This window comes from Monopterus albus, unplaced genomic scaffold, assembly GCF_001952655.1.
Source record: "Monopterus albus unplaced genomic scaffold, M_albus_1.0 scaffold433.1, whole genome shotgun sequence".
NCBI lineage: Eukaryota > Metazoa > Chordata > Actinopteri > Synbranchiformes > Synbranchidae > Monopterus > Monopterus albus.
The window spans coordinates 128,298-142,206 of NW_018128313.1; the positions used below are offsets into that span (position 1 = coordinate 128,298).

A 13,909-nucleotide genomic window follows, 5' to 3' on the forward strand; every position below is an offset into this window, starting at 1 on the left:
TTGCCTCACAGTTCACTTTCCAATTCTCTGCTGTTTAAAGACTGTTAGGAAGCAGTTTGGGTTGGATTATAATGGAAACATTTATCCCTGATTACACAGTCTGCGCTCCTCTGCCTTGCTCTCTCGCTAGTAGATGTTAGTATTTATAGGCTTCACACTGTTGACATTCAATAAGCTGACACTGTTGACACCCCCTCAGATGTTCTGCTGGTCTATCTTGGTATTATTACCTCCGCCAAGGAGGTTATGTTTATGGTTCCGTATCTGTGTGGGTGTGTGTTAGCAGGAACACAAATGGCTGCATGGATCATCAGCATACTTGGTACAGACATTGGTGGGGACCAACCCTAAAAGTGATCCGGATCAAGGATTTTAGGACACATTTTGTGGTGTTCTGGATCTCATTTTTCTTCTTTTGTCTCTCCTCTATCCACTCACCCCAACCGGTTGAGGCAGAAGGCCACCCACCAAGAGCCGGCGTCTGTCGGAGGTTTCTTCCGTTAAAGGGAGTTTTTCCTCCCCACTGTCGCCAAGTGCTTGCTCAAGGGGGATTTGTTGGGTTTTCCCTATGTAATAATATTGATAACAGTAAGGTCTAGATCTTACTTTGTAAAGTGTCCTGAGATGACTTTTGTTGTGATTTGGCGCTATACAAATAAAATTTGATTTGATTTGATTTGATTTTTCACAAGGGACCCATTTGCATGAGCAAATGTTGTGGAGGCACATGCGCTCTCTGGGTGCTCTTGTTATATCTCCTGTATCTGTGTTCCTTCAGCATCTGCAGGAGCTCCAGCACCATCAGGGACCAAGCTAGATGAGCGGCCCAGCAGAAGCACGGTACCTGTAGGCAGCCAGAGTGCAGCAAAGCCCCCTGGCTCCAGCACCGCAGCTATCAGCACCAGTACTCCCAGTGATGCAGTTACCAGTTCTAACAGTGGCGTTGCTGCTGCTCCGAAGCCTCCTGCTATGAGGAGCAGAGCTCTGTCTTTGCAGGCCAGGACCACTGCTCTAGGTGAGTGTGTGTGCATGTGGGTGTGCGCATGCATCCCAAGTCCTTTACAGTTGACCCATTTACTTTAAGGGCAAAATGAATTTAATTTTAAAGGCTGCTTCGTGTTTTTATTATTTAAATATATGGTATATGTGAATATATTGTAATATTGCAATCAGGATTCTTAGTTATCACATTCAAAGCAGGAGATTGTTGTCTTTATTATTGGCAAACGAGTCCTGAGTTTCTCATCAGCAGTGGCTGCTGTTTAACACGATCAGCGGCAACCAGATGGATTTTGCTGGTTGTGTCACAAGGGTTTCTTTAATGTTTGGAATACACAGTGGTTCATGTTCGTAACAGGGCTTGGTAAAAGGTAAGTTAAATGTAAAATGTAAGTTCTCAGTTTCCACATGACCCTGTGAGTAGAATGAACTTTCTGCCTTGGGCAGGTTTGTTGAAGGCATGAGACTGCACCTTCTACCAAAACCCCATTAAAAACCCATAAAGCACCAGGAAACGTGGGGCAGACTCCACTGCAACAGCTGCCCACTACACCAAAACACTAATAACATTATAAATACACTGCAGATGTATTTAATGAATGTAATGAAGATGTACATGTAAACTCTGGAGCACAGATTGTTGTATTCTTTAAATCTTAACAGAGCTAATCTATGCCCGTAGTTTTTCCTTTTATGCTTTGTGCAAATGCATGATTTTAGCTTTGAGCCTAATGAACTTTCTATTGAATGCTTTGTCTCATGTTTTCCATTATCAATAAGTGAATGAATGTCCTATTATTATTTTGAAAAACATCCTCTTCTCAGTGGGTGTGTATGTGACTGGACAGCAGTTTCCACTTAGATTTTTTCTTTGCACTGGAGAAAAAGCAGCGGTTTCTGCAGTGTATCCTGTGTGAGTCAGGGAGTGGATAAACCATGTGGTCCTGTTACCAGCTGAGAAGCTGGAGACAGAACAACAAGAGAGGGGCAGCAGAAGAGAGAAACAGCCTCCTAGTCATAATCTGGCTTTTCTGACTTCAAACCTTCTGTCTTGTTGTTTGAGTCCGCTGTCAGCACAGAGTGGAAACTGGGTTTCCACTCAGGGTGGACTCATCACAACTAAGAAGGTTTGAACTCAACTCAACTCAACTCAACCTCAACTGTGACAGGAAAGTTTGTGCAACAACATTGGGGCCCCTAGTGAAAACAAAAAGCCGTCTAGAGAGGTTTTGTGATGGGCTTTGACTTATTCTGCATCCTCTCCACAGGTCTGAAGGCCCCAGCAGCCACCAACCACACCACAGCCAAGATGGCAGCTGCCAGTCACACTGCAGTAAAGACTGCTGCTAGTCAAGGGCTGCTGAAACAGGCGTCCCAGCATCCCTTGCAACGAAGTGGCTCAGTAAGACTCAGTCGACTGAACAGCACAGGTAACACTGTTTGACAGACTCTTTGTGGTGTGTGTGGGTTTGTGACTCTCTGTCACCTCAGTCTGTAGCCATATTGTGTGTCGACTAGGAAGGGCAGAAGGCTGTAGGGGTGCCAGTGTTTCTCTTAGCCTAGGGCTACACTGGTAGCATCCAGTGTTATCATGGCTACTGTGTGTGATTTGTGTTGGTGCATCTTGAATGATGTTAAAATGAATCAGGTATTTTGAAAGCAGAGCGTAGGACGACACACGGACACACACGACAACACAAGATGTTGATGCTAACATTCTGTGACATCTGCTGCAGCTGTGATTTTATTCAGAGGTCTAGATGATGTTTGTTAAAAGTCAGTAACAGTAGTTTTTTTGATTGATGCTACTGATAGTCAGTATTTTGTGCTGCTAAAATGTCTATAAACATAGCTGACTCCTTATAAAGGTTAAGTGAGATACCCCAGAAGTTACTGGTGCAACTTCACCCACTGTCAAGGTGCACAAACACACGAGAAACAAACTGAACAGTGTTCCAACTTTAATGCAAAGATAAAAGACCAAGGTGTTTTGGCATAAAGCCCTCATCAGGGTCCACTGAAAATATACAACAAGGAGTTCCATAAATAGTGCAAATATAGAAAAAAAGAATCCTTTAAAAACAGCTAATCACATACTAACTCACATGTCGGCCAATAAAAACACATAATTAAGTTAAGTCTGTGGTCATGGGCCAATCACATTCAGCAGTCAAATCCACACAGCGGTGTCTAATAATGGACACAGGTGGCACCACATATGTGAGATAAAACAAAATAAAATAGAGTCAATAGAAACACTAGAGAGAACCTCCACGATAGTAACTCATCCTTGGCACCTGGAAATCAACTTTTAAAGTCAAACCTCCAGAACGCCTCTCTTTTCTCCCCTAAACAATTCGTATTGCCACCTCTCACTCCAGATATCACTGCCCCTATGAATGAAGGTATGAATGAATATTTTTCACTTAATGAGTTTCTTTAGTGGGGTTTAGTTTTTGTGCTGGTGGGGTTCCACTGTGCACTCTGTTGTTTCTCTTGACTCTTATTTTGTTTTGTTATCTTAAGCACCATGTACCTAACTTACTTATGTGCATGTTTTCTATGGGTATGAGTTAGTATGTGTAAATTGTAATGCACACCCATTAGTAGTGTTTACTCAGTGTGTATGTTCAGCACAACTTTTTAGTGATCATTAATCAGAACCACACTACTGGATTCTTACTCTTCAGTTGCACACACACACACACATACACACACACACTGCAGCTCTGGACCCTAAAAGCTTAAGCAAACAAAATTTTCATCCCCCTGCAGCCTCTCTGTAATTATCCTGCTGCTCATGACGCACACAAATGATGGTCTTTGATTTGAGAACAGAGCCATATTGGCATCTCAGCAATACTGAAGTTGGATTTAATCTTTTTATGGTTGAATCATATTGAATCAGTTTCACTATTTCACAAATGTTGAAGTCATAACAAAAACCTATTTTAAAGTAGCTATAGATTATATTATTTTGGTGTCAAGTAGGAATGGGACAATATATCCAATATACAGTGTGTATCATTTTGTTTAGTGATATATATTGTGTGGTATCCAAACAAGATTGTAAGCTAACAGAATGTAAGTCAGTATATCTGGTTGTTCCTTACATAATCATACCAGTGTTAGAAAAGGGGGGCAAAGAGGGATAAAGTATAAGTATTGTGCAGCTCGTCATACATTGTTGTCGTTTAATTTTTTATTGTATCATGATTGAATTGAATCGTACACACACCGTGCACCGAATCCTATTGAGAAAAAGTCCCATCGTCCCATCCCTGGTGTCAAGACTACATGTCAGCAAATAATGAGAGTAACAGATACAGTATCTACAAATGGTGTCATACATCTGGAGCATAGCAAACTACCTCCACGTGGGCCTTGTGAAGCCAGGGCCCGTGGTTTCAGCTTCTCCCACACATCTGATCTGTGCCCGGGCGCCTGGCTGCTTCCCCTCTGTGGTCAGTCTTGGAAGTCTCTGGAAGGCCTGTGGGGAGCTGCTAGTCATAGACTTGCTGTTACCCTCATGATGGCTTAACCACCACACACACACACACACACACACACACACACAGAGGCAACCTGCACTTCATGAGCCCCACACATGCATTTAATTCCTACACTTCTCTCTCTCATTCACAGACACCACAGCCCTTGGGCGACAGCGGTTAGCAGTGTGAGCCTTTATAGCGCTCGCTGGCTTTCTTTAGCTCTTTATGTCTCTACTGAACATGGACTTTATTGATTCTGACACACACACACAGAGCTCTGGTTATATTGTCCCGTGTTGGGCCCTGAGAGGACTGTTTATGTGTCATGGCTGAGCTGTAATTTTTGAAGGCTGATTTGAAATTCACATTTGAGTCTGATTTTTTTCTTATTTTGTTTGCATGCACTGTACAGTACAAACTAATGCATTTTAAAGCTACTATTTGAAACTTTTTTCCTAATATTTTTAGTTAAAAAGAAAGTGAATGTGGGCAGTGTTGCCAACTCTGCAACTTTCTTGCTAGATTTAGCAAATTTGAGACCCCTTATTAGGTTTTTTCAAAAAGATGAAATCTAGTGACTGTACTTGTTACTTAGTGATGTTTCTAGGGACAAGAGTCACTCAGAAAACGTGATGCTTGCGTAAGATGAATGGTAAAACATAGGAATGCTGAGTAAAGATGTTTAAGTTCATTTCAGCTCCTGAATGTTTGGTCATAGAAAACAGAGAAAAATTCACCTCTGCAATGCCTTTTCATTATTTTATCAAGGCATTTCTCATGGTCTCTCACTTATACAGTACATACACACAGAAAAGAGGTGAATGAAGAGGAATATTCATTTGCTTTCTCTGGGGTTTTATTATGACAGTATGCATCATTCATGCACTGTGAGAGCTGCACTGGTCGGGTCTTGAGTTGACTTGGTCTCAGTCCCTTAAAGTCCTGGTATTGTCTCAGTCTCCATACACTCTGTACTTGGTCGTGACTTGGTCTCAGCTTTGATCTCCACTACAACACTAGCAGAGATGCCTGGTGCTGCTGTAAATGACCAACTTACCTGTTTGTCTGAGTGGCCACATTATTTCTGATACACCTTGTTTAGAGAATCATAACACATGATAGAAAATCTATGATCAGTGCATTTGAATATGATCTAAGACCAATGGATGTCCAGGTAGGTGATCAGAATCAGCTTTACGGACTTTAAGGACTGAAACGCCACCGATGGGGATAAATATCTCTGGCTCAACGCCAGTCGGGCAGAACCTCTTGGATGAGAGGTGAAATGTCTTTGACCTAAAACCTAGTCCAGTTGATTTTTTTTCAGCCTACTATGACCTGGATGACTGAGAATCTGCACGGACATCTTACAGCAGTCCAACACTCTGATACAAAACAAACTCTGAGCAGATACAAAATGACAAGAAATGAATTAGATGTGCTCAGTGTGCGCCAGGATTCACCAGGCAGCGGTGAACATGCAGTCTCCCTTTGTCCTCAACCTTGGTGTAGTTGTCCTTTTGAAAACACAGCTACACTAAACACTAATGTGAAACAACAGATGCATGTAAAGTGTGTGAATGTGTGTAAAACAAAGCATCTTTTGAGAAGGCTGAATAGCCTTAGTATGGCACCTGCCACTGAGAGATAAAGAGACGAGCTGTGTGTGTGTGTGTGTGTGTGTGTGTGTGTGAGAGAGAGAGAGAGAAAGGCCCCTCCCATTCTCATCTCTACCGTAATTCTTCTTTATTGTCGTCCTTTCACCACATCTAACCTTGAGTCATCTCTGAGACAGAGAGAGGACGGGAGACCTGAGATGATAATGATGGAGGGAGCAAGGAAGGAAGGAAGGAAGGGAGTGAATGAGCGAGCAGAGATTACACAAGTCCCACCCACTCCCACTCCCCCCTCCTCCCCTGCAGCATCCTTGCCCCCTGTGTGTGTATGTGTATATACTGGGATCACAGAGCTGTCGAAACAGCAGTAAAATAGAGGCAGTGTGTAAATGTTTGTCTTTGTCCAGCCACCCGGCATGTGTGTAACGGTTCACATGCACACCTCCGTGTTGTGGGTCAGTGGGATGGATCACTGTGTGTTTTGTGTGTAACAGCAGAGACGGACTACTAATCATCTCCGGAACTGAGGATCCTCCCTCCCTCTCACATACAAGTACTACCTCTCCGCTTTCCCTGCTCGTCCTCTCTCCATCTTGTGTCGTTGAAGGATTCACTACCACCTGGATCACGGTGAAGCACGCAGCTGGTTTTGGCGCCATTTTCTACCGTTTTCACTTGAGCTGCTGGCTGAGCTACAGAAACCAGTCGTCCGTGGTTTTTTTGTTTTTGTTTTTCAGCAGTGACTCTGTGGCATTGAATCAATAACAGGCAGCTAGCGGCTTAACAGGCTCCCACTTTTTTCCCTCTTTGGTTTTGTAGTTTGTGTTTTCATCCGTCCTGAGTCAGAGGTTTACCTTTTTAAATTCAAAATCCAGTTTGTTTTTTTTTTATCTTGGTGTGGCTTTCGTGAAGATGCAAGGCACAAATTTCAGCAGCAACTGCTGAGTCTGTTTTTTGTTTTTCTTGTGGGAATTGTTTCTTTTTTATTTCTGTTTAAAGAGGAAAAGAGGAACAGTTTTACTTCATGGAGCGTCAATGATTATATGAAGATACTTTGGGAGTGTTATAATATCAAGGAAATACATTTTTGAAATAGACAACAGGCAGCAGTTTGAGCTGGCTCTCGGGACTATTTGAGAGTCTAAAAGGGTTGAAAAGTTTTAAGTACTTATATAAAAAAGGTGACCCAGGCTAGACGCATCAGTGTTGGAAAGTACTGGAGGACAAGCAGAGACAATGTTATGGTCTCCTCGACTGTCACTGTCCAACTTCCACGTGAAGCTGACGGCCAAAGGGCTTTTCCGAAACCTCCAGCTGCTGTCGGGATGCAGGAAGAGCACGGTGGTCTTCCACGCAGGTCTGGATCTGCCACTCTCCTCTGTCTCCCTCCTTTACACTACAACCATCCAGCTTTTCATCGTTTTCAACACATTCACTTTCCCTCTCACTGATTACATACACATTCAGGTCACCAGGTTCATCACAATGGTGTATCAACCTTCAAACCATCTGTCATTAGCTGCGTTTAGTCGTTTCAGTCACACTTGTCATTTTTCAGTTTTTCACCAGCATCTTCATCCATCTGTCCATCAACCCACCCACCCATCCATTTTCTGACCATCTTCTTTTTTGCCATGTGCTAAAAAATTCCTCCATACAGGCCTGAAGCCGATATCCACCACAGATACACATGGCTGGGTGGAGTTTTGGTGGGATGCTACCACACCCTAGTACCCCTCTATTAGTTATCCAATGGAAAACCCCCAAGAATCAGTTGATTTTGAAATAATGATGCTACATGTACAGTAGGTGTACCCAAAAAGCATCTATTTGTGTACCTCTTTGCCCTGCCACAATAAAATACCTCTTATATGTAGAGTGTCTACCAGTCCTCCTTTCCCATATTACTCCGTTCCTCTTTAACATCTGTCTTCCTCTTCTTCCATTTGGTTTGATGAGTGAGGTTTCCTTTGAATATAATGTAAGGATCAGCTTTCCTCACCATTTGCTTTCTCTTCATTTTTAGTTATGGAATGGGAAGCCTGACTCCAGATCAGCCGCAAAGGCCACTTCACCCTCTCACACCTCCTCCTCCTCCTCCCTCAGCCCCTCCTGCTTTCCCGCATGGCATTGGCAGCCATTGTTGCTGCTGTGTCTCCTCCACTGTGTGGGCTGTCAGTATTGTGTGTGCTGGCTACCACAGTGGCCATGGTTGTATAGGGTTACAATAGGGCCTTCAGTTGTCTTCACAACAGTGTGTACACAAGTCTGTGGAGGCTTTCTGCACGAGCGTTTCAGCAGTGGCGTGATGAATAGTTGTAGCTGTGGGCTCGTCTTAGTGTGTGATACCCACGCCTAGAGGGGCACCAACCACGTGACTCACACAGACACACGAGCCAGAAAGCCAAGGATGCATCTGGCTTGTACTTATTCAGCCATAAGAAGGATGCTCTCTGTCTGTGGAGGGCTTGTGTCTTCTGAGCAGCATGGTGGAGATTCTGTGCTCGCTGTTAAAGGTCTTTCTTCTTTTCCATTGGAGGACCTGCATTCCTCTGTGCTGCGGTGTTCCTCTGAACATGTGGGCTTTGATGCATTTTATAAAGCTACGTGAAGAAAGAGTGAGTTGTGAGACAAAGAATGTCATGGTGAATAACTCTGCTAGGGATTAGCCTGCAGTACTAACAAGACAGTGTTAGGGTAATGTTAGCACAGAATGGCCTTTGGTTCTCAGTGTTGGCATTGCTTTGGCTGCAGCACTGGTTCTGGAGTCCTAGCTGAAAACTGAATACGGCAGTGAAATACACAATATCTACACACCAGTAACGCTGCTTTAGTGTTTTTAGTGTGCACAGGGTATGTGCACACAGAGGCTTCGTAGATAACCAGAATTCAGTTGACTGAGAAAACAGAATATATAATATTCACATGTGGAACTGATTAAACCAGAAGCAGCTGTAAAAGAGCAAAGTCTCATTCAGAGCTGAAATGATCCACTAAAGACACCAGACTGTTGAACATATATGCATTTTGCTTTGTTTGCATGGAGCAACAAAGCTAACGGGAGGCGTTCCCATTTTAACTTAATGTGGGTTTGTACTTGGTGTTTCAGTTTTATTAGGCCAGTTTAGTGCATTCGTTCCTTTCATGGATTACTCACCAGTTCCTTCATCTCTGACAAATCATCTTGATTTATTTAAGCTCTAAATTGTCTGCATGGTTTTTCATGTTCAGCAGCAAATTATCTACAAATCAGCTCATGTTCGGTGGCCAGTATTTTTCTCATTTGGTTTTGCTAATATGTTTCTCCCCGTGATTCACTACGTATTGAGCTCAGCTGCGCTCGCATCCTGATGTTCCTCTCTGAGGTTGTACTGTGTGTTTTCAGTCCATCTGAGCTCAGTTGCACGTGTTTGGCTGCAGTGTGTCTCACTCTGAGCTCCACAGACCCACTTCCCCGCTGCTGCCTCCCGTCGCCCTTGAATCTAGGTTAGAACAGGCTTTGGTCACCACATCTGTGTCAGTACACACAGTGTGCAGAGACACTTGTGCACGCTGCATAGTGTTTCAGTTGAGGTTGACCAATCATGCAAACTTTAATCTGATGATTTAGTCTTTTTTTTCCTGATGTGGTGGCTGATCAGGGCGTCAGAGGCTGTGTCTGCTGGGCTGGAACATTCTCCCTGGTCTCAGCAGGGATGTACAGGAGATTTGGGCTGCAGTATTCTCTAATATTTATAAAACTAGGTAACGATGCTCTCCAGAGATGGAGATTAGGGACAGGCACATGCAGTTTAATTCTCCGCATGTGAAGATGCCTCTGATCTAGAAACCTCGTCAGAAACGAGTAACATTTGTTCTACACAGTGTCTGCATCGAAGACCAAAAACTGCTTTATGTTTACTTAAAAACAGCCAGTGGCTGAAGTTGTTCAGATGAGCTGGGCATTAATGTCACAGCGGTTGTTGCAGAGTATCCTTCTCAAACTGAGAATTTCTCATTTAAGCCTACGTTTGCTCCACATGTGGTTTGTGACTCTTCAGCTTCTCTCAGTGGGATGCAGGGGGCTGACTCACATCAAGCCCTGTTTCTGTTTTGCATCATGCTGGGTGACACTGTTATTAGACAGGTGGACAAAACGACACACAGGTTGTTGCTAGGTGACCAGGTGGTCTAGTTTGCCAGTAAATAGGTAAATTAGTAGGTAAAATACTCTTGTTTCTATGACAACAGTCATGTGGCATCAGAATCGTCACTGTACAGATGATATAACTCTGCAGTCAGGGTGCTTTGTGTGCATCAACCATGTTCGTCAGAGGACAGATGCAAGAGAAGACGTTCTCCTGGGGTGAACTTCATCCTAAACCCCTCACATAGGTGCATGTTTATCCACAGTTCTCCCTGTAGTTGTATAGGATCACAGTCAGATCACACTGAGGTGATATAGCAGAGTGTGATGAAGACGTGTTCTGGCCTTTGCACCTCTAAACATAAAACATTTATAATAAAATCATGTTATAGTTACAGGGACTAAGCGGTAGAAAATGAATGAATGAATGAATGTTATAGTTATATGGGGTTATAGTTTAGTGTTCACTAGCTTATCTAACTATTGATGAGATTACACTCATTGTGTTAGAAAACATTTGTGATCATTTTTGTCTTGTCTGAATAAACCCAGCCACCAGAGCGCACAGAAATCATCCGCATGGTGAGATGTTCACGATAATCCATCTGGTTTCTGTCCTTAATGTGACTATTAACAGTCTGGTGTACAACCAAAAATATCTTTGCTAATTCTGGGCCACTGAAAACAGCGATATCTAAAACAGTTGGCTGGTCCTGGTTCATAAAATATGGCACTGGCAGTGTATGAACTTTGTTTGAAAGTGAATGAATAAAAGAAATGAAATGAATGAATGAAACTTTAACCAAAGCTCTTGGTGGATCTAACGACAAAACTATTTGCTTTTGCTGCAGCGAGCTTCTGAGGTGAAACACTAGGCTGGTGTTGTGTCTCAGCAGCTCAGTACATCAGCCTGTTTGTTTTACGCATTAGTCCATATACAGTATCTCTTTACTTCTCAGTCAGTTTTTTTGCACATCAGCAGCACAAACTTCTATAAGTTGTAGACCAGTGTTAAACAATAAATTTAAGCTCGGGGGAAAGTGTCAAAGCCCAGATCAGTTCAGAGATCACATCACCTCTGTTGGAATAGCCCTCCTCATAAAGAGGGACTGTATGTTGATCCATTTCAGTAATCTGTATACAGCAGGTGGAGGAGACTAGGATTACTCCAGCTACCTGTGGTGCATGTGTGCATGCGTGCCAGGCTGCTTCCCTGTGTTCTGCTCTGCTGGCGCACTTCGTTTGGCCTGCAGACACACTCACAGACTAATCCAGTGCTAATCTCTGACTTGGTGGAGTTTAATTCATCCAACACCACGTGGCCGTGCAGTAAACTCCCAGTTTTCTACCTGCACTGGTTCTCTGATGGAGGATTTGGGGACTCGTGTTAATGCTTATTGAAGATGGAGACACAACACGCTTTAATCTAATTAAGTGGTGATGTCGCCCAGAGCCAGCGCTGCTTTTAGGAGGTAGGGCTTTACTCTGTGATCTGTTAATGATTATAATTTGAGTTGATCTCAGCCTGCTAGTCTGCAGACCAAACATCTACCAGGGACACCTGCTGTTCTGTTCTGTCTATTATGTAAGCATGAACATGAAGGAGCCTGATCAGGAAGCTCTGTCAGGTGAAACCGTTTGGACACAACAGCTTTGTTTTAGGGAGAAGACAACATATTTCCTGTTGTTTTACAGCAATTCAACACAAAGCCCTCACTCCCCGTACACCTGACCCCACTCCAACCCCCCCCCCCCCACTGCCTTTACTTGTAGCTGGTTTTCTGATGAATGTTCAGACGGTCCTACACAGTGATCATGAGACTGGTACGAGTAAGATGGCTGACAGGTGGTTATTTGTCTATCTGTCCATCCCTTTCCTGTTGTCGAGGCACCAAACTGCCTCCAACAGTTCATAAGCTTCCCCATGTTATTCGTGTGTTCTCAGGTCATCTTACTGTGTACTGGAAAAGGCTCTCATGACACAGCAGGATTGTCCTTTCTGTCTGCATTGTGTTTGTCATGTCATGTGCACGCTAACAGTCTGGTTTCTCTCCCAGTCTGGGCTCAGCAGCTCTGCATGACTGCCTGGCAGACTCCAGGTACACACCACCATCACCAACACTCACACAGACCATCGCACATTTCAACAAGAGACAAAGACTCCACATGAGATGTGTGGCCTTATCAGCAGCTAGCTCACGGTTATTAGACAAACATGAAGAAATGTTTTAAAACTGAACAAAAATGCAATGAAAATGACATTTTGTCGTCTCCATTCATGCAAAAATCTGTCAACAGCCAGTGTGATGTCCATACTTCCAATGGTAACTGCATTGATTCACTTATGTGTTTTACTCTCAACTGTAATTCAGCCTTGCAAGTGTAGAGTGGGTATAAAATTATCCATTAGCTTTTAATTTAAGAAAGTAAAAGCCTTAAATAAAGCAAATATGTGAATGAACATCGTTAACTTGGCATGATGTTAACTGGTTTACCTTTTAGTTATTGCACTGTCATTGGCTGGCTAGTTTTGTTGATTTAGATCCCAAGACTCAGGGTCTCTAATGTTAATCTGAAGCTAACCTCCATCCTTAACTAGTTGTGTCCTGTGTAGTGTAGCTTAACCTGACCCCAGCCTTATTCTAAGCTTTACTAGTTACCCCACTTACTCTTGGGGGTCTTGGGATCTAACATTTACTGTGTCACATAGGCCCCCTTTAACTGTGCAAGTGCAACATTAAGTGCAGAGTGGTAGGTCTTAGTGACACAGACAGCGTGGGGTCTCTTAACACACCTGCTGCTGTGGTTTATGTCTGTGCAGCAGTGTGAGCCGTACACGTGCTGGCTGAGGCTTATTATAAATCAGAGGCTGTGGTGGCGAATATATTATAAGGTGCAGCAGACTCAAATCCATTCAATCATTTACTTGCATGATGTATCAAAAAGCATGAGGGGTCTAGACGTGCTGTGAGTCAGGTTGTAAACCTGCAGCAGCTGGCACACACACTCTGTCGCTGTCCTCCCACTCGCTGCAGCCAGGCAGCATCTCCCCTTCTTTGCTGCTTGTATTAGTGGGTCACAGTTATAAAACAAGAATATACTGTAAACAAACAGAGGTCAGTGTCATGCCCTCTGTCAGCCTGGCTGGACACTGGAAAACATTCTGCAGGTCAGAGTTCAGCTTGGCCTGAATGTGTGTCGTGTGGGTTCATGAGACATGAATGTGAAGCAGATTTTGGTGCGTCGACACCTACAACCAGTCACACCACTGGTATAATCGCTCTGACACAGCTGTGCCAGCCACAGTGACGCATGACGGCAGCAGCTCAACAAAGAGGCTTCAGACACAACACCTCAGGTCTGCAGCAAGAATGTGGGGTGTGGGCTTATACGTAACCTGTACAATGACTACAGAAAAAATGAAGAATGTTAATAACAGCGTTTACAATATGACCATTGTGGCAGGATTTCACTTTTATTGTTACTGCATTTTAAATAGTCACATCAGACTGTAAACGTGACACAACAATTCATCCTGCGATGCCTTATTTGAATGACCCCCCACCCCCCCCCACCACCTTTGTGACAACAGTGCCAATTGTGATGGACGGGATTTATGCAGTTTTGTGTTTTTAGTTTTCAGGTTGTGTGTGTGTGTGTGTGTGTGTGTGTGT

At 43.5% G+C, this 13,909-nt stretch overlaps 1 protein-coding gene across 3 annotated transcripts in view; it reads left to right on the top strand.

The window, feature by feature from the left end:
* LOC109952109 (microtubule-associated tumor suppressor 1 homolog) overlaps positions 1-13,909 on the top strand; it is a 65,538-nt gene that overhangs the window by 33,757 nt on the left and 17,872 nt on the right. For all 3 annotated transcript variants that reach the window (XM_020586982.1, XM_020586981.1, XM_020586983.1), the window contains 2 exons: positions 779-1,015; positions 2,268-2,429. In XM_020586982.1, the coding sequence (XP_020442638.1) occupies positions 779-1,015; positions 2,268-2,429 (399 nt within the window). The remainder of the gene's footprint in view (positions 1-778; positions 1,016-2,267; positions 2,430-13,909) is intronic.